This window comes from Mirounga leonina, unplaced genomic scaffold, assembly GCF_011800145.1.
Source record: "Mirounga leonina isolate KUSES-001 unplaced genomic scaffold, KU_Mleo_1.0 Mir_127, whole genome shotgun sequence".
In the NCBI taxonomy this organism is placed as follows: domain Eukaryota; kingdom Metazoa; phylum Chordata; class Mammalia; order Carnivora; family Phocidae; genus Mirounga; species Mirounga leonina.
This window is the reverse complement of record NW_023270316.1, coordinates 51,581,659-51,603,295: the sequence shown is the minus strand read 5'-3', so window position 1 is coordinate 51,603,295 and position 21,637 is coordinate 51,581,659. Positions and strand designations below refer to the sequence as shown.

At 42.4% G+C, this 21,637-nt stretch overlaps 1 protein-coding gene across 1 annotated transcript; it reads left to right on the top strand.

Moving 5' to 3' along the window:
- Positions 1 to 3,822: 3,822 nt before the first annotated feature.
- LOC118009376 (kelch repeat and BTB domain-containing protein 6) lies at positions 3,823 to 8,692 on the top strand. Its single transcript, XM_035003280.1, has one exon. The coding sequence runs from the start codon at positions 4,337 to 4,339 to the stop codon at positions 6,404 to 6,406; it is 2,070 nt and encodes a 689-aa protein (XP_034859171.1). The 5' UTR covers positions 3,823 to 4,336; the 3' UTR covers positions 6,407 to 8,692.
- The last annotated feature ends 12,945 nt before the right edge of the window (positions 8,693 to 21,637 follow it).

Here is a 21,637-nt window from a genome sequence, read left to right as displayed (position 1 = left end):
GTTTTGTTTTTCCCAGAGGACTGAGGGAGGTAGAGAATAGTGAAATTTTTGTAGCAGTGTGGGTACTTGTCCAATATCCTGAATAACCTTACCATTGAAGTGAATTTCTCTATCACTAGAGAGGAACAAAGGGATTCCAGAGTGGGGAAAATTCTTTCTGGTAGCAGCTTAGCTACAGTTGTGGCGGTAGCCTGTTTGCAAAGAAAAGCTTCTCACCATCCTGAAAACAAGGATATGAATGTCCTTGTTTTGTTGTAAAAGAAGGGAAAGGGTGATGAGCAATTGGAGAGTCTAAAAGTGGGAGAAACAGATAGGGAGGTTTTCAGGTTTTGAAATGCAGACGTGGAAGGAGAGTCCCAATTAGGGAGAATGGTGTTATTTTCTTAGTCCTGGCATGCAAGGGAGAGGCAATAGCGAAAAAGCTAGGGGTCTGGTTCTAGCAATTAGCCAACTAATCCCAGAAATCCTCAGAGTTGCCTTTTGGTCTCAGGGAAAGGGGAATTAATGATGGTGTTAATAAATTCAGGGGACAGAGTCGTCCCTTCACGGGAGGTAGCATGTCCTAGCTAATGCTCTTGAGGGGGCTGAATAATTGCATTGGGTTTTTAGAAACCTTATGTCTGTTGTGGACAAAAGCTTGTAATAAACAAGTTGTTAAAATCAGGTGAGCAGAGAAGACAGTCATCTGCATGATGGATAAGGAGAGAATTACAGGGAAAGGTTAAATTTCTCAGGTTTGCAGAGAGTCCTAGAGAAATAATTACTGGCCTCAAGAAACCCCCGAGGCATGGGCAGTCCGTGTGTAGTGCTGATTTTTTTCCATGTGATGGCCAAAAAGATATTTGAATCCGGGTGAAGGGGTATAGTGGGGAGGGGAAAAAAAGCAGAACATAAGTTGATAACTGTGGAGCGAGTGGTGTTGGATTGCATATAGGCCAGAAGGCATTGGGGTTAGGAACTCGAGGAACCTGGGTTTAGCTAGTTTATTGCTCACAAGTGTTAAACTAGTCAGTATCCCTTACCATTAGGATTCTTCACTGGGGGGATTGGATTATTACAAGATGTGTCAACAAAGCCTTGAATCATAGGGTGAAAATTTTGGAGAGCTTCTAGTTTTAAGTATGTCCTGGTAATCTTAGGAGTGGCGTGGAAGGATGTAGTTCTACTTCCAGAGGTTTGGCCTCCCAGACTTGGCCTATGTCAGATGAGTGAGCCGCCCAAAGGGAGTCAGGTATTATAGTTAACAGTTTGTACTTAAATACTTGGGGGGTTTTATAGGAGAAAAAAAAATCTGGTGATCAACGAGTCATAAAAATGCAAAGGTACATGGGAACAGAGTCAGAGGCTTCAAGGGTGAGGCATTTGAGGGGGGGCGGGCAAAATGTTCTGATATTCCTACTGGGAAGTAAATCTCTTCCCAGAAAGATGAGTGGGCCAGTGGAACAAAGCACTAAGCCATGCTGTGTAGTGAGAGGTAGTAGTGAGGTGGAAAAGATGTAGACGAAGGCAAGTAATGTGGTAGATTATCTAGTCCCACTGCAGGTATGGTTTATGCACTCCAAAGGAGGTTAGTGGGAAAATAAAAGATGTTTGTGTTAGTTTTCTAGGGCTGACATGGTACTTTGTTATGTAGCTGAGACCGGGTGGCTTAAACAAAAGAAATTTATCATCTCCTACTTTCTAAGTCCAAGATCAAGATGTCAGCAGGGTTAGTTCCTTCTGAAGGCTGTGAGGGAAGGATCTGTTCTAGGCTTCTCTCTTTGGCTTGTAGATACAGAACATTTTCATCATCACAGAAAATTCTATTTGAACGATGCTACTGTAGGCCTGAGAGCACAGTGTCTAATACTTTGCATTTTGTGAAAAGCAACTGAAAGCAAATAATGCTGTTAAGGGCATATATGAAGAAGTTAAAACAGTGACTGAGCACAATTTATTTTGAGGGTTGTATACTGAAACAATGTTGATAAATACAAATATAGAATATTTTGATAAAGCATAGACTAGATTAATTCAAGGGATGTTTGAGTATGTATGATGCTGAGCTCTAAGGATCCTGGGTAGAACAAGGTCTCTTTGTTGAACTATTTTTATTTAAAATTATCCTGAATAACTCGAATTCCATATGCTTCTACTGATTTGGGGGTGGGAGTGTAAGGAGGTATATTGGACTAGTTGTAAGCATTTACGTTAAGGGGTTAATGGAAATACTTCTGCACTGCTTTCTGAACATGAAATATTGACTTTGTGAGACCACCAAAGCATCTATTCATATTCCTGATTTACATAATTTGACAGAATCCATATATACTGCTCTCTGAGAGAAATTTAACAGCCCTGCCAATACTGCTGAATGTTTAAAATACTATCATAATCTTCAGAATTTTTCCAGAGGCAAGTTTAAAATCTGTAAGGTCAAAAATTCAAAATACTGACACCACCAAATGCTAGGAAGAATGTGGAACAACAGGAATGTGCATTAGTTGCTGATGGGAATGCAGAAACTGTATAGCCACCACTTTGGAAAATATTTTGGCAATTCCTTACAAAGCTAAACATGATCTTAACCCTACGACCCAGCAATCACTCTCCTTGGTATTTACTGAAATGAGTTGGAAACTTATGTCCACACAAAAACCAGCACAAGAGTGTTTATAGCAGCTTTATTCACAACTGCAAAAAATCAAAGCAAATATAATGTCATAGAGTAGATGATGGATAAGTAAACTGTGGTAAATCCATACAATGGAATAGTATTCAATGAAAAAAGAAATGAGCTTTTAACAACGAAAAGACATGGAGGAACCTGAAATGAAGTGAAAGAAGATATTTTAAAAGGCTACACATTGTATGACTCCAACTATATGACATTCTGGAAAAGTTAAAACTACCTAGACAGCAAGAAAATCAGTGGTTTCTGGGGGTTGGAAGGCAGGGAGAAGGAGGCATAAATAGATTGAACACAGCATTTTTAGAGCAGTGAAACTATTCTCTATGTTATTGTAATGGTGGATACTGACATTCTACCCTTTTCAGTACCCACAGAACTGGACAACACAAAGAGTGAAATCTAATATCAACGATCCACCTTAATTCATAATAACGTACCAGAGTAAGTTCATCACTTGTAGCAAACACAAACACTAATGCAAGGAGAAACTATAAGAAGATGGAGTATATGCAGGCTCCCTATAAAATTCTGCTCAATTTTGGAGCACCTAAGACTTGATCTTAAAAATAAAATCAATTATTAACAATTTCTTTATTAACAAATAAAGAAAAGAGACAAACAACGACAAACAGATTTAAATATAGAGTACAAACTGGTGGTTGCTAGGGGAGGGGGATGGGGGAGATGGGTGAAAGAGGTAAAGGGGATTAAGAGTACACGTAATGAACACCAGGCAATATACAGAATTACTGAATTATTATATCATACATCTGAAACTAATATTTGGAAAAAGAAAAAAAATCTATTACAAAAAGGCGGGGGCGAGGAAGGGGTGGAATCTCCGCAGAAACCTGCAGGGCTTTGAATTTTTTCCTACAGACTCATAAGCTCAAGAGTGGGTGCTTGATTTTTCATAAATGGTAGAAGAAAAGCTAGAATTTATCCAACCTTTACATTACAGGTACTGCGTAAGTACTTTATTAATCTAATCCGCAAATATTTATTCAGAGCATCCTTTTTAACCTACGCAATTCGTGTCGTCGTCACACACCACTGTGACATATTATCGTTATTCGCGTTTCTGAAAACCGTTCTGAGAGCGAAGCCAAACAGTCGATGAACACAGAACGGGTGACCAATCTGGATTCCAAATCCAAAGTTCTAAACCATAAATCTGAACGAAAGAAAATTAGCGATTTCTAATTCCGTCAGCCGAAACAATGAACGGCCGATAAATCTCGCGATATTATCGAAACTACTACTCCCAACATGCATCGCGGCTTCTGTCCATCCGCCTATCCCCTTGAGTCTGGAGGGCCCCGGCATGCCTCGAGGCGTGAAAGGCAGCCTGGGAGCCGTAGTTCTCTTGGACGCCTACCGGTATTGCCAGCGCGGCAGTGGCGGCTCTCTCGGTTCCGTCCAGCGGGTTCTGTAAGGCGAGCTGAGGCGGAGAAAGGGCGCGGAACTGGAAGAGGGTGAGTCAGGCACTGGCTACGTGATAAAGGGAGGCGGCACTGCGGCATAGGGCTGAATTAGGTAAATGGACCCGTGCTGCAGTCTCTCCGGAGACACCGCGATCTAGCGCCAGCGAGAAGAGGGCGAGGAGGAGCCAGAGCCCGGTCCTTGCACCCATTCTCGCCCTCGTACCCCGCCGCCATCTCCACCATGCAGTCCCGGGAAGAAGCTCCGCGCTCTCGCCGCCTGGCCAGTCCCCGCGGCGGCAAGCGGCCCAAGAGGATCCACAAGCCCACGGTTTCGGCTTTTTTCACGGGCCCGGAGGAGCTGAAGGACACGGCTCATTCTGCAGCCCTCCTGGCACAGCTGAAGTCCTTCTACGACGCGCGGCTGTTATGTGATGTGACCATCGAGGTGGTGACGCCTGGTAGCGGCCCTGGGACCGGCCGCCTCTTCCCCTGCAACCGGAACGTGCTGGCTGCCGCGTGTCCCTACTTCAAGAGCATGTTCACCGGTGGCATGTACGAGAGCCACCAGGCGAATGTGACCATGCATGATGTGGATGCCGAGTCCTTCGAGGTGCTGGTCGACTACTGCTACACTGGTCGAGTGTCCTTGAGTGAAGCCAACGTGGAGCGCCTTTACGCGGCCTCTGACATGTTACAGCTCGAGTACGTACGGGAAGCCTGTGCCTCCTTCCTAGCCCGCCGCCTTGACCTGGCCAACTGCACCGCCATTTTCAAGTTCGCCGACGCCTTCGGCCACCGCAAGCTGCGATCGCAGGCCCAGTCCTTTATAGCCCACAATTTCAAGCAGCTCAGCCAGATGGGCTCGATTCGGGAAGAGACTCTGGCAGATCTGACCCTCGCCCAGTTGCTGTCCATCCTGCGCCTGGATAGTCTCAACATAGAGCTGGAGCAGACCGTGTGTCATGTGGCGGTGCAGTGGTTGGAGGCGGCTCCCAAGGAGCGGGGCCCCAGCGCTGCGGAAGTCTTCAAGTGTGTCCGCTGGACGCACTTCACCGATGAAAATAAGGATTACCTGGAAGGGCTGCTGACCAACACCATCGTGAAGAAGTACTGCCTGGACCTTATTGAAGGGGCCCTGCAGATGCGCTACGGTGACAAGTTGTGCAAGTCCCTGGTGCCGAAGCCAGAGACCAGCAGCGGCAGCGGCGGCGCCAGCAGCACCTGCAGCACCAGCAGTGGCGGCGGCGGCAGCAGCAGCGCCTCTGTGGTGCCCACAGCAGAGAATCCCCCGCAGCGGCTGGGCGTGTGTGCGAAGAAGATGGTGATCTTCTTTGGCCATCCCAGAGATCCCTTCCTGTGCTGTGACCCGTACACCGGCGATATTTACAAAGTGCCGTCGCCTCTGACCTGCCTGGCTCACACGAGGACTGTCACCACCTTAGCTGTCTGTGTCTCTCCAGACCACGACATCTACCTGGCCGCTCAGCCCAGGAAGGACCTGTGGGTGTACAAGCCAGCCCAGAACAGCTGGCAGCAGCTTGCCGACCGCCTGCTGTGTCGGGAGGGCATGGATGTGGCCTACCTCAATGGCTACATCTACATTTTGGGTGGGCGAGACCCGATTACCGGCGTGAAACTGAAGGAGGTAGAATGCTACAGTGTCCAGAGAAACCAGTGGGCACTGGTGGCCCCGCTACCCCATTCCTTCATCTCCTTCGATCTGATGGTAATTCAGAACTATCTGTATGCCCTCAATAGTAAGCGCATGTTCTGCTATGATCCGAGCCACAACATGTGGCTCAAGTGTGTTTCTCTCAAGCGCAATGACTTTCAGGAAGCCTGTGTCTTCAATGATGAGATCTACTGCATCTGCGACATCCCAGTCATGAAGGTCTACAATCCAGTCAGAGGAGAATGGAGGCAGATTAATAATATCCCGTTGGTGTCGGAGACCAACAACTACCGCATTATCAATCACGGCCAAAAACTGTTGCTGATCACCTCGCGCACCCCGCAGTGGAAGAAGAACCGGGTGACGGTGTATGAGTATGACACTAGGGGAGACCAGTGGATTAACATAGGTACCACCTTAGGCCTCTTCCAGTTTGATTCTAACTTCTTTTGCCTCTCAGCTCGTGTTTATCCTTCCTGCCTTGAACCTGGTCACAGTTTCCTCACTGAGGAAGAAGATGTGCCGAGCGAATCTAGCACCGAATGGGATTTAGGTGGATTCAGTGAGCTGGACTCGGAGTCAGGAAGTTCAAGTTCTTTATCTGATGATGATTTGTGGGTTCAGGTGGCACCTCAGTGAAATGCACAGGATCAGCAGAATTTGTTGTAGATAGGTTGAAACACTAAGGTGTTTTTACTGCTTTGGAAAGTGTCTTAAAGAGATACCCTTTCTCTTTGCTGGGGGGAAAAAACAACAACAGGTTGATACAATTTCAGGTTTGGTTTAGAAAGGGTATTGTTTGAAATACTAACATAATTTAATGTTAGGGAATTTATACACTCAAATCAACCTATTTAATAATTTACTGTTCTAAAAGTCCAGTATTGATTTGATTGTTGGGTATGTTTCTGTTTGATTATACTAATTTAGTCTTCTGTTTTTAAATCTTATATTCTGTTTTGTGCCACAAGTACTGTGACTTGAATTTTGATTTTTAAAATAGAAAACTGATTGGATAGGAATTACCGGGTAGGGTTTTGAAAGTCTGTCTTTTCCTTCAGAACAGGGTAGTAGGTTTCCAAAATTTTCAACTAGTGGGTCATTACAAAATGTGTTCTAATTTAAATACGGTTTGCCAGGTTTTAATTTAGTTACCTCCCCTTTTGTGAAGAAAAAAAAAATGCATATGTTTAATGTGACTGGTGATTTCATTTGTAATGATGCACAAAATGGCTGTAAGCTCACTAAGAGAAAAAAGCAAACAAAAACAGGATTCTACTGTTTAAAAAAAATTTCAGTTTTAAATTTGTAATGTAAAATGTGTATTTGCGAACAGTGACCAATTTTCCATCTGTTCTATAGTGTCACCAGTCATCGAAAAACCTTAAGAAAAAAACAAAACTAAACTAACTTGCTTTGTAGGTTCACATTTTTGATCTATACTTGATATATGCTTCACAGAATCAGAGGAATCATCCTCTTTTTCACTGGACACGATTGTGTAAATTTGTATCCATTGTCTTAAAAAGTTTATGTGATTCTTAAAATACTTTGGCTGTACAGTTTTGGTGTTCATCTTAGATTCGTCAGCAAAATGTGATTATTCTTTGCTGTTTAATGAGATAATATTCGTTTTGAAAATATGTGTAAGCTAAGAACAGTATTTTATTGAGATCAGTAGATATTGTGTCTATCAACTATAAAATCAAGTGCCAGCAAAGAACTTTAAAACTTTAAGTTGTGTATAGAACTGTTTTGTGTAGCATTGAAATATTGTCAGTTTTGTAAGTCACTAAATGTTATTATCAGCTTAAAGGTATTTTTGTATTAAAAGTTTACAGTTAAATAACATAAGTGAATGATGGCATTTGGGGCCAGTAGTGAAAGTATATTTCGTCTAAAATATTTCCCTAAGCAGTGGTATACATGGTTATTTTATTAGGGTATTTGTATTTGTTCTGTGTTTCTCTGTGAACCATGCTCCAGTCTTTGTTTCTGTCACACTATGTAAGGGAGAGTTCAGAAACAGAGACTACATCGTACAAAACTGACATTGCTAAATACAAGTGCTTACCTCTTGAGGGTTTACTTGCTATGGTTGTCACGCTGCGTACCCGTGAAAAATGACCTGATGCTTATGGTGTATACGTTTTTTCCTATACCCAGTTAGAATTTTCTTCCTGAATCTTCATTCAGTAACATGCTAATTCCTCTTCTATGTTTATGCTCTAGTGGTAGAATGCTAACATTTCTTACACCTTGGCTGAGTACAGAGGATTGTGTTCTCAGGTGGGAAACTGAATTTTTTAAGTGAAATACCATAGGATGAAAACGGAGAGAGGGAGACACAAAAGGTTAAAAAAACAAACAAACAAAAAAGTTGTCTCAGCCATTTTGATTGGCTATCTGAAGATACTACAGAACATTCCTCTTTAACATTTTTCGTGAACTAAGATGCTTGTCCCAACAGTACGTGTTCCTTCGAAAGGGCAAACATGCTTTTAGTTGTTTAAGGCTACATTTTGTTCTATTTAACAGCAGGGTTGTTATAAGCACTGTACTTAACACAAAGCTGTGTCTCAGTAGTGTATTTGGCCAATTTTTTCTTCACCAGTAACTTCTTGTGGGTAGCTTTGGTTTTGTAAGGTTGAAATAGGACAGTGCTGATCTGAACGAGATTGTCTATCTGCAGAATGAAGGTATGCAAACGACTGATAAATGACAAACCTCTCTAATTTGTCATTCTCAACCTTTGAGTTAGGGAAAAGCTAAGTAGTAATATCTTGGTTTACAAAGAAGTTTTCTTGGGAAGAATTTTGGTTTCGTGATATATTTGTGAATTAGAGAATCGATGTTAATCATTATTTTATAGATAAGTGATTTGTATGTGATTAGTTGCAAATAAAACTGGTATTAGAACCTAAACTTCCTGGCTTTTTAATTCAGTGCCTCTGCTAAATGTATAAAACGCTTGCTTGTGCAGCGAGTGACACAACAAGCAGGGTTAAAAGCCTTTCTTGACAGGAAAGCAGCTTCGTCTCAGTTTTACAATTAATCAGCCCATCTTTTAGCAAATGCTCAATATAACACTCTCTTTGCAAGACTACTCTTTGTAAGATTTAGAATGACCTTAATTATCTTTTGTATCTGTTCCTGTAGTCTGAAAAGCGTAACCCAGATTTTTGCAGGTTCTTCTAAGTTCAAACAAGGAGTGTCATTAGGGCTTCCAGAAGGATAAACTAGAAATTAATTTCACAACTGGCTTATCTGTATTAAAGAAAGAAATTAAATTATACTAGCTCTTTTCATTGCTTTTAGTTGAGCAGAGATTTTAAAAGTTTTTTGTACCTGATATTTTGAGAATCTGGGGAAAGCTTTTGATCCGTTCTTTTTTTTTTTTTTTTTCTTCCAGATTTTATTTATTAGAGCACAGGGTGGGGAGGGGCAGAGGGAGAGGGAGAAGCAGGCCGACTTGAGACTTGCCGCCCAGCAGGGAGCCTGACGTGGCGTTCGGTTCCAGGCAAACATTCTTTTAGTTGTTTAAGGCTATGGGATTATGATCTGGGCTGAAGGCAGCCGCTTAAACGACTGAGCCACCCAGGCATGCCCTTTGGTCCATTCTTAAAAAGGCAAATTTGTTGTAATTTTATGTCAAGGATAATATGACACTTCTGTTCATCAGACCTAAGGTAAGAGCACATGTGACAGTGTCTCCTTCCCATATCTGCTTAGAAACTTCAAGACCCTTTTCATCACTCTTACTTTAAGAGGATATTCATTATACCAAATATGATAAAGCAGGGAAGTATTAGAAAGCAAAATCACTTATAGGAAGTGTGACCATCAGTAGAAACGTAAGAGAATGTTATTTTTAAAACCAACAACAGCATTCAATATGATTTGAATCCAACTGATTTTTAAAATTATAATAATAAAAAAAAGCAAAAGATGGTGTTCACAGAAGCTGCTGTGGCTCAGAGTACAATGGGGGCAATAGGTTTTGTGCAAAACAGGAAAAAGGACCTCCTCCTTGACTCTGAGCCATTTGTCACCCAGATCTGTTTCATCAAAGTTCCATTCCTTACATGTGTAACCTTGAGGATTCAGCATGGTCCAAGCAAGGCACAGAGTAGGGAATGGATATTGTTGTAATAACATTCCATCTATATGGGAGACCTATTTTCTCCTAAAACAGCCTCGTCTGGGGAGTCACCTAATGGAGTCAGTCAGCCTTTTACAGTCTCACCTCCAACGTTAAAATTGCTGCTGAGAAACACCGTATCTCAATCAAATATTATTTGGGGGCAAACTATTTGTTAATTCTAGGGAAATGAGCTAAACAGGACTTAATGTAAATGTCAGGCAAAATATTTCTTCCAAACAGAACTGTCTGTGCCTTAAAGAAAGGAAGAGCCAGGACTCTAAATTTTAAGTAATATCACCTTAACTTAGATGGTCTTAAGAAAATCAAGTAGATTTTTTGGGGGAGGGGGGCGGGTAGCTATTGTAACAGAATAATCCAGCAATGGAACTTACTGCAGGCACAGCCTGATCTAGAGTCTGTGTCTTCAGAGGACATCATGAGCTCATGTTTTCTCTCACTTTGTATACCGGCTGGAATATAGGTCTGGTTTTAAGTAATAGAGACCTAGTGGTTATTTATTTATTTATTTATTTAAAGATTTTATTTACTTATTTGACAGAGAGAGACACAGCGAGAGAGGGAATACAAGCAGGGGGAGTGGGAGAGGGAGAAGCAGGCTTCCCACGGAACAGGGAGCCCGATGCGGGACTCGATCCCAGGACCCCGGGATCACGACCTGAGCCGGAGGCAGACGCTTAACGACTGAGCCACCCAGGCGCCCCCCTAGTGGTTATTTAAACAAGCAGTTTCTCATATAAAAGTCCAATCTGTTATGCTGCCCCTCATCTAGAAAGTCCCCTGAGACCCAGGCTTTTCCGTTTTCCCATTCTGCTATCCTTAGGGTGTCGTCCTGGTCCACACGGCCCAAACTGGTTCATACCTGTGTCTGTATCCCAGCCATCAAGAAGAGAGGAAGGGGAGGGAGAGAGCATGACCCTCCCCTGTAAGAGAGGTTGTACACATCGCTTCCAGGCACATGACGCGGGCCAGGTCTTAACCACGTAGCCACACCTGACTTGAAGGGTGCCTGGAAGAGGTAGGTAGTCTTTCTTCTAGGACAATATGTATCGATTTATATTCAGGGGTTCCTTCTTATTACAGAATGGGGTTGAGAAAGGCTATTAGGTTAAATAGCAATCTCTACCACACCATCTGTCGGGCCAGATGTTATCATGTGGCAGCCAAAGTGGTAACACCACCCCGAGGGTGACTGCAATCCACATAGCATGGGCTGGGCTCTCCATCCCCAGGACGCCGTGGGGGAGCTCCCTGGGCCCTCGCTGCCACTCTGTACAGAAAAGGCAAGGAAAGGCGCTTCATCTTGTTTTGATTAAATAAAGCTTCATAGACTAAATGTGTACTGGAACCCTAGATCATGAGCCAAAGTCTAGTCTTGGCATTCTATCATGGAACGTTTCCACTTCTGAAAAGAAAGAAAAGAGCACTGACAAATGGCTCTGTATAATCAATGGCAGTATTAATTATCTTAAACAGCAAATGTTACTTCTGTTAAAAAAAAAAAAAAGCTAACGAATCACAGAGTAATGATGAAAACTGGAAGTTTCTTAGAGCAAGCTCAGCTATTTAGCAACATTCTAGCATTTTCTGTGCCTGGATCATCCCTGCAGTGCTGTGTGACTGTAAATCTACTGGTCTCCCCCTCTGTTGAAGCCCAGACCACTAGCCACAATCGTAGATGCGAAACTCCGTTTCTTGCTGGATTCTCGTCCTGACTTCCAGTTCATCAGAGTTTATTCAGGGTACGCACTGAGGGTCACTCTCGTGTCTGTGCATACTTCAAAAACAGCTGCCAGAGAATGTTGTGAATAATCGCTTCTGTCAAGTTTGGAATACAGCTTTTATCATTATCATTACAAATACTCGTTTTTATTTTAAAAACACAAACCACCCTTATTTTTATATAGAACCCCAACCTCTACCAGCAAGTGACGAGTAATCTGCCAGCTGGTGGTTGTGTTTCTATCCCTACGTTAATCAAGATTGTAAGACTCCATTTTCTGTTTCATTTCTAAATCTCCTCTGAGCCCAGAGACACGATCTGTGATCTGTGCCGTGACCGGGTTCTTCTGCATTTTCTGCACTGGCTACCTCTTGTTTAGGATCACAGCCCCATTACTTTCTTTCCTGCAAGAGCTTCTCGCAGGCGGGAATTACCCAGTTTATTGATTTGTTTACTCTTTATTACCTGCTTCCTGCACTAGAATGTGAACTCCATCATGGAGGGACCCTATCTGTCTTTTCCTCAGCTCCTAACATAGCCAGGCACAGCATCAGCGTTCAATGAATATTTGTTGAACAAAGAAATAAACGTATTTGGTGCTTGTTTGCATTTATATGAGAAACACTTGCATTTAGAGATCTCATCTTTTTGTCAATTTTCCAGCTTTGAGGGAGAGCTATTATTAAACTCTTTTGTCTGGTTGTCATAGCAACCCACTGGCCTCCCGAGCTACAGGTTATTTCTGATGGGCATATTCTACCAGACAACCAAACGCACGGTATTTTCAATTATGGAATAATGACGCTATTATAAATCACAGTCCTCACACTGTATCTTTCTCTATCTTTTATAAAGATTGCAGAAAATTAACAAGCAAACAAGTCTGTTCAGACTGCACAGGCTAGAGGAAATAACGCAGTCTAACCTCCATCTCTACCCCCAGGCCTTTCCCGTTCCCTCCCAATGCTCCATCTTTCCACAAGCACCTTTGAATTCAGTTAGGCTTTCTGTCCAAGCTGTCCAAGGAAGTTTAAAAAATTAATTGTTCCAAGACTCTAAAGAGCTCCGTTGCGGCTTAATTTTCTCTTTTTCTTCTCTTTGCTTGTTTCTTAGATTTCATGTGAAATGAACAAATGATAATGGTCTTACAAAAATTGAGATTGGCCCTGGAAAGGTCCAAAATCAGGTACCCCACCCCCACCCCCACCCTTGTTGCTTTGGCTCATATTTTAGTGGCAGGAGCGGAGAAGGATTTTATTAAACTGAGTTAGAAATCGTAGAAAACTCATTAGGATCCCTTCTGTACGACAGGGTTTCTGGGGGCCATTCAGCCAGCCATCAACGTAGTTTTTAAAAGGCAGAGTCTAATGGTGCTACGCTGAGGGGATTTTACATAGACGTTGTGCTGCATTTTCTCTTCTGTAGGTTTTCCTCATGTTCTAGGGAGAGTCAGGTGCCACCCAGTTCCAAGGTGTAACCTGTGATAATTACTTCACCCTTCCTCTGTGCTGTTCTGAATGCTTTTCTTACAAATAAGGTTGCAATACCCACCAGTAAGCAGTCCCATAACCTTATCTAAATGAAATTATATTGCAATTAACTTACCTCCTGGGTTTTAACATAAAAGCAGTAACCACCCACCACTGCCAATTAGCAGAGGTTGTCAAGGGATTCATGCTAAATGGATATCTCGATTTGGTTTCACTTTTAAACAGAGGGGTTCAACAGCAGGCTAGATGAAGAGGAAGAAAGGATCAGCAGATCCTTGTTGCTTGGGGAATTTCAAACGATGCACCAACCCAGTTACCTTTTCGTGGTTTTACATGAGGGATACTGTCCATGTCTTCTGTACGGATATCAGCTATTCTGTCTCCTGTAAAAATAAGTCCAGCAAAGCTTTCATGAAACCCTTGCATCTGATCCTGCTTTTCGATCTGAAGGCTTCCTCTGTCTTTAGTTTAAATGACAGAACAATTATGAGCCAGAATGCGGAGAAGTACATGAGAATAGTGGTGGGCTCCCTGTGACAGGTCAGCATTGAAGTCAGGGCCCACATGACGCACAGGAAGTAAAGGAAGGAAGTAAAAATAATGTATTCTGCAATTCACAACAAATTAGAAAAATTAAGAGCATTCTATAATAATTCTAAGTTGATTTTTGAATGCTGTACTTGAGGAAAGATGGATTTCCTTCAGGAGGATGAAGAGGTCTTGTGGGAGTTTTCTAGGCTTAGGAATAGATTATACATAACAAGCTATAATATACCTTGAAATTTTAGGTATGATTATGATTATTTTTACGTATGTTAAGGAGATACTCAAAGACAGTAAAACTCAACCTCTCAAAGCCAGTCATTCATGCGTTTTTAGTCTATTCTTGATCCCTCTCTCGCTTGCTCACTCTCTGGATTTGAAGATCATTTTCTTTTGGACTCAACAGTGTGTGGCAATGCTTAACCAAGATCCTTCCTGACCCTCATCTGATAACTGGAACAACTCAAGATTTTATGGATTTACACTTAAATGTTCCTTTTGTGCTCCAGGTTGGATTACAGTAGCCTTTGCATTTTGCCATACTTCCTCCAATTGTTTTGTTTTTTTTTTAAAGATTTTATTCATTTATTTGAGAGAGAATGAGAGAGAGAGAGCATGAGAGGGGGGAGGGTCCGAGGGAGAAGCAGACTCCCCGCCGAGCAGGGAGCCCGATGCGGGACTCGATCCCGGGACTCCAGGATCATGACCTGAGCCGAAGGCAGTCGCCCAACCAACTGAGCCACCCAGGCGCCCTCCAATTGTTTTTTTTGAAAACAAGTTTTCTTACACAGATCACATAGGTCATACTATAGATTTATTGTGATTTTTGTCACACTTTCTCATGTCACAGAAAGTTCTCACTTTAAATAAAAAGCTGTTGCTCTCTATGTGTACATGTGCACACTCTAATATGAAGAGACTACATACGAGGATGTTTGTTGCAGTTTTATATTAGCAACGTTAAAAAGTCATTAAAACTCATCAACAAATACTCATAGCCTGAGCACATACCCAAATATTCAGCAAGCATTTATACTAAAGAACCATAGGCAGCCTTTGAAAGAATGAGGTGGATCTGTGTGCATCGATATGGGAAGATGTTTGCCATAGAATTTGTTGTTGTTTGGACCGTTTGGACCCTTTCCTGTGTTTGCACAACCTAATGTTGTGCGAGTCTCCTAGGGACCGGGGCTTCTCTATAGAAGCCAAAAAGTTCACAGGCAGGTAGCGTTCCAGACTCCTGGCAGAGAGCCCGTGAGGGAAAGGCATGAGCATGGGTGGTCTTTTCCAGGACTTCCACTCTCCCGAAGGGACACAAAGAAGCAGAGTCCTTAGCATTCATTCTGGGGCAGCAGCAGCCGCGGAAAGAACATTTACTTTTCGGAGCAGCTGAGTAGCAGCATATTAATAAGACTTTTTTTTTTTAAGATTTTATTTATTCATTTGAGAGAGTGCGAGCACGAGCAGGGAGGAGAGGCAGAGGCAGAGGGAGAAGCAGGCTCCCCGCTGAGCAGGGAGCCCGACACGGGGCTCGATCCCAGGGCCCTGAGTTCACGACCGGAGCCCAAGGCAGACGCCTAACCGACTGAGCCACCCCGGCGCCCCCCCCCCCTTTTTTAAATTTTTTTTCTTTTTTACTAAAACAGCAGCATATTATATAAACTGCTTCTGATCTTAAAGCGCATTCTGTATCAGTATGTCAGGAACATGTTCATTCTTTGAAAGTTTTAGAGTAGACATTGTGCAAATATATCATAATCTAGCCAGTTTCTATGGCTGGACATTTCGGTGACTTACAGTCCTTTTCTATTACTAACAATACTGCTGTGAATACTCTCATACTTGTGTTCCTTCATATCTTTCCCAAAGTCCCGGTAGGACAAACTTCTCAAAGGGTATAATACATTTGGAATTTTGATGAGGTATTACAAAACTGCCCTCTGGAAAGGTTATGCCAATTTATGCTCCCACCAGTGATGAGTAATGGTGCCATTTCCCCACATCGCCCCCTCAAAATGTATTACTAGATTATTGATCTTTGCTCTGACTTGATTTTGACTTTATTGCTGGCTGTTTAAGAAATTTTTGTTTCTTGGGGTGCATGGATGGCTCAATCAATTAAGTGTCCCACTCTTGATCTTGGCTCAGGTCTTGATCTCATGGTCGTGAATTTGAGCCCCGCGCTGGGTTCCACGATGGGCATGGAGCCTACTTAAAAAAAAAAAGAAAGAAAAGGAAAAAAATTTTTGTTTCTTCATGTTTTCTGAGCTACTTCTCTGCCTTTCCAACATATTCCTTTTTTTTTTGGCTTAAATTAACCAGAGGAAGTTTCTGTTGTTTGCAACCAAGAACCTAGACCTAGACATCTGTGATCTATGATATATTTTTAAGAGTAAAATCAAGTTGGGGAATACTATGCATACAATGATTCTTATTTTTATAAAACCAGAACAACCCAGAACAAAAGCTATATACACATGGAGGTGAGTGTTTAGAGAAATACCTGGAAGGACACAAACTAGACAGTTGCTGGTTACATCTGGATAGAGAGGCTGACCGACAAGGTTAGGGGGACATTTTAACTTTCTCCCTCATATTCTTGAATATCACTGGAATTTTTTATAATGAGCATATTACACTTTTAAAGTTTTAAATTAAAAAAAAAACAGGACCTTAAAAACTCTTCTCAAATTCTCAAATCTATGGTGCTGTACTCGTTTGCTCGGGCTGCCCCAACAAAGCACCACAGCCTGGGTGGTTTCATCAACAGAATACATCTTCTCACAGCTCTGGAGGCTAGAAGTCCAAGATCAAGGTGCCAAGCAGATGCAGCTACCAATCTGTTCTCTCTGAGATCCAAGACTGAGGGAGGGGTAGGAGGAGATCACAGTCTAACCATCCTTTTCATTCCTACTTGCCTCAGTTTTTATGGGGAAATCACAGTGATATTAGTGTGACGAGAATATTCCTCAAAATCAGTGGACACGTGTAGTGTCTTGGCCCTAATAGTTTGGGGCAGAGGACTCAGTGATGGCAGAAGGCAGGAAATGGTATTATCGCACGGAGGTGCAGTCTACAGACATTTCATGAACCAGTGAACATTTTTATGGTCTGTGTGAATTTGAAAATTGGCTACAAAAGTTATTCAATCCCTATGGGTAGAAGATGATGTGACATGCCCTTGTCCTATTTACATGGTTTGGGTCACAGATTTTACCAATTACTGCATAGCCTTTCGTGTTTTCATCCCGTATTAATTTTCTTCCATTTGCACCCCAGGCCAGGGTGGGGAGGGTAACACCTCTTCTCCTGCTCCAGGAAGCCCTTTCATCGGGGGGCAGGGCAAAGCAAAGGCGCATAGGCCCTGTAGCTGAATGTGCCAGATTCCCAGAGAAGCCCACTTTCTGTGGTATACTTTCAACTCACAGAATTTACGTTCTTTTTCTCCTTTCTGGGGTCAGTGACATGGGTCAAAGGCATTTAATCAAAGCCTCATAGAGAGATGAGTCCTATCGTCATGCGGTGTGATGATCAAATTTTTGTCTTCCGTCAAAAAAATGTATTTTGGGAACAGAGCAGAGTATGATGTGTGAGGTCTTCTTACAGTCACTGCAGAAATATGTGTATGGCACGGATCTGCTAGGCTCGTTATTTCATCTGTCTCTGGATAAATACTGAAGTTGTAATTAGTATGGGTAATAAATACTTAGGAAACACGAGGATGTGTCTTCTTTAGTGCACTCTGAGTTCAGCTAGCTAACGCCAAAATTACCTTCCGATCTCTGAACCAAAATAACGAATGCCCAAGAAAGCAATGCAACGGCAGGGAAGTCTACAGGCCAGATGCCTGATTGCTGCTGCAGAAATCATGATATAATGCAGCTTATAGTAAGAAAAACGAAGACAAAAAACTTCTCAAGCCAGCATGTGATGCCACAATTTACAATGTTTGGCTACTTTGGGCTTTAGAACACCTTGCTAATAGCTCTGCCAATTATTTAAGGGATGTAATTTAATTTCTTCTGCATCACACAGTGGTTTATTAAAGAACTCATATTTAGCTCCTCGGCCCTGGAGGACCAGCTCATTTGCTACTGCAGCCAACAGCTTCCAAGCTCTCTCTGGTGACTTCCCCATCGTCCTAAGGCCAACAGGAAGGGGGAAGCTTGATCCCGGGTATTAATCAAGTGCAAGTAAAGACTTCGTTGATGAGCTAGACCCTACATCTCAAACTTAAATCTGAGCTTGTAAAAGAAGAAGACAGGATGATGTTCTAGTCTCAAGGTATTGGAGAAAATCTCTGGTCCCACGTAAGGTCCTTTGTCCTGAGTCCACGGTGTTTGCTGTATGACAAAGCCCTGGGCAGTCCTTTGTATAATTGCTTTCTTTCTTTCTTTCTTTCTTTTTTTTGTCAAAGAAGTGGAGAACAAAATAACATGGGAGACAAGGAAGGGAAATGAATCACGAGCAAGAAACTTAACGGGAAGGGGAGATTCGGAAAAGAACTCCAGCCAAAGAGGTATCTCTAAGCACTTAGAGTGGTCCCTGTTGACTTTCAAGCCTGGGAACCTGGAAGCTCGATTTCCAATGCAAATTAAAGAACTGAGGAATTTGTCGGAACTGATGAGGAAAAAAAAAAAAAGATATTGGGATTCCCCATTTGCCCGGGTGCCAGAAGTTACTTCAGGTCTGTGCATTACCTGTTCTAGAAATACCCAGGCCAATACTTCCCTCTACCGCTTGGAAGCAATTCTACACCACGAGTCAAGCAGAACGAGTTATACAAAATAGCATACCTGTTTCACAGGTGCAGGAACTGAGGCATAAGTATTAAAGTTGACTTCTGCAAAGTATACAAGGAAAAGTGTAGCAATGGTTCAAGACTCACTTTTGTAGAACATCTATAGGTAAGTGCAGACAAATTTGCCTTTCTGAATGTGTATCTTAACCAAAGTGACTCTGTTATGTGAAGATAGGAGGCTTGGCAAAAGGAAATAGATTTTTAAAAATAGGTATTTAAAATAGATTTTTAAAAAATTGATAATCACAGCTCTTAATATGTAGAGAGCCTGAAAGTCATCATTCCAGCCCGCCCAAGAAAAAAACGTTCATCAAAATTAAAATCAATAGGGTGCCTGGGTGGCTCAGTCGTTAAGCGTCTGCCTTCGGCTCAGGTCATGATCCCAGGGTCCCAGAATCGAGGCCCACGTCCGGCTCCCTGCTCATCACGGAGCCTGCTTCTCCCTGCACCTGCCACTCCCCTGGTCATGTCCTCTCTCTCTCTCTCTGTCAAATGAATGAATAAAACCTTTAAAAAATTTTTTTTAAATTAAAATCAATAAATTTTCTTAGAGCCATCAGAAAACTGGGGTCACTGGACAAAACACCATCCCCCAAACTAGAAAGACTGGTAAACACAGAGAACATTGATCAGCTTACCTGAAGGAGGGGCCCGGCAGCCAGCACTGGTAGGGACTCTTACAAGGTAACTGACAAGGCACTGGAGGCTGAATGGGACTAGCCTCAGTGAAAAACTCCTGAGAGCCCCGGCCAAGGGGGACGGTGGGGGAGGGAACCCCTCCTTCTGGGACTTTATGTTCAGGAGCACCACCAGTTCTTACAGTGAAGACCTCAGGAAAGTTCCCTCTGTGTGGCCCGGGGAGGGGAAAATTAACCATTTTGAAATATGCCTAGGGGAAAAAAGTATCTTTTTGAAATGCCCCCAAGTGCATTCTGTTTTGCATAACAAAAGCCCACCATCAAAGGAAACTGCTTTATCAGAGCCTTAACTAAGGTGGGGGAAATTCCAACTCTAGTACCTTCTAGTCTCCCAGGATCACCAAAGTGGGAAAGAAGGGAAGCTGACCAGCCATTTGTGAAGGTCACAGCCCAGAGACAGGAGCACGCAACAGTGAGACGTAATCACTGGATTCTAGGTTGTTTCCCTTCCCCTGCACTGTCCCACCTCATCACCAGGGATCCTGTATATAGGATGTGTGTATATATATAAAACAGTGGATTACAGCTGAAAGAATGAACGGCAAGGCTCAGACTCTGGTTAAGAAGGAATTTCTAAGGCCAAGACAATGGGGGAGAGACAAACAAGGACATTAGATCAAATAGAAACCTCTGACACCTACAAGCTATAGGAAACATTCAACACGGCCTAACTCCAAGGAAAACAAACATAAAAATCTCACAGTAAAGGCCGATTTACTTCAGTTCCTTTTCTCCAAGACATCATGAATGGCTTTCAACAAAAAAATGACAAGGTATGCTAAGAGATAAAAACCACAATCTGAAGAAAGAAAGCAAGTATCAGAAACAGTCGTAAATATGGCAGAGATTTTGGAATTATCAGAAGCTGAAGATAACTGATTAAAATGCTAATGGCTCTCATGGAAAAAGTGGCCAACATACAAAAAGAGTAATGTGCAGAGAGATGGAAACAATCAGAGAGAGAGAATCTCAAAAAATCGAAAGGAGGGACGCCTGGAAGGCTCAGTCGGTTTAGCATCTGCCTTCGGCTCAGGTCATGATCCCGGGGTCCTGGGATCGAGCGGCTCCCTGCTCCGCGGGAAGCCTGCTTCTCCCTCTGCCTGCTGTTCCCTCTTTCTCTCTCTCTTTGACAAATAAATAAAATCCTAAAAAAAAATCAAAAGGAAATTCTAGAAATAAGAAACATTGTAAAAATGAAGAATGCCTTTGATGGGCTCATTAGTAGACTGGACATGGACAGTTAGCAATTAGCTTGGAGGTATGTCCATAGAAATCTCCCAATGTGGAGTGCAAAGAAATAAAAGAATGAAAACCAACAACACTGGAACAGACTATCCAAGAAGTATACAATACCAAGAATAAACGCTAATCGAAGTTCTGGGTTTTGGGGGATTATGTGACAATGTAGATGCATCATTTGTAACCAATGTACCATTCTGTTGAGGGATACTGATAGTGGAGGGTATGCATGTGTGGGGACAGGGGGTATGTAGGAACTCTCTGTACCTTTTTGTCTTTTTTTTTTTTTTTAAGGTTTTATTTTTTAAGTAATCTCTACACCCAGCATGGGGCTCAAACTCACAACTGCAAGATCAAGAGTCACATGCACTACTGACTGAAACAACCAAGTACCCCATCCCTTCTCTTCAATTTTGTTGTGAACCTAAAACCTCTCTAAAAAATATCCCCATTTTACAGATAAGAAGATGGAGGCAGAGCGATTAAATTAAATAGCGTGCCTAAAATTTACCAAGGTCTACCAGGTACAAAATAGGGATTGGCAGAGTCAATGTATCTTGCAGATCAATTCATAAAGCACATGTAGAGTTCCTTTTAATTTAATCAGTTTTGTGTTGCTAGACCTTCAAGTTGCTTCTAATCTGATTTAGAAATAATGCTACAGTTGTCAGCTCAAAATGAACAGACCTTTTGGAATCTCTAAAAGTAAGCAAGAGCTTTATTCGAGCCCAAGTTAGGACAGCTACCCAAGGCACATGCTCTTCACAGGGAAGAAAGTGCTCCAGAGAACTAACAGTTTTTACAGAGTTCTGTACTTTTTTTACATATTATAAAAGCTCAAAAGATGATGGGTTAGTCTATAGGCAGGAATCATGAGTTTCATCATAAAGGAATGCAGGGAGTGGGAGCCTTGATCAATATCTCAAGGACAAGATGGTTTTCCTTTAGGCCAATCATTCACAAAGCAGATGGACAAGGCATGCATGGCAGGCCATACATCAGGTTTTTGGTTTGAACAAAGTTAATATACAATTCTGTTGACTTAGAAAGAAATCTAAAATGGCTTCCCTTGTATGTCAGGGCTTTAGAGAGTTTTTCTCTCATCATTTCCTCCTTTTGATCAATAATCTTCTGACAGAAATCATTGATGATCATTATTTTGTCCCTCGATACTAGGGTGATTGCTTATCTGCCCTGGGTCCTTCATGTCCCTC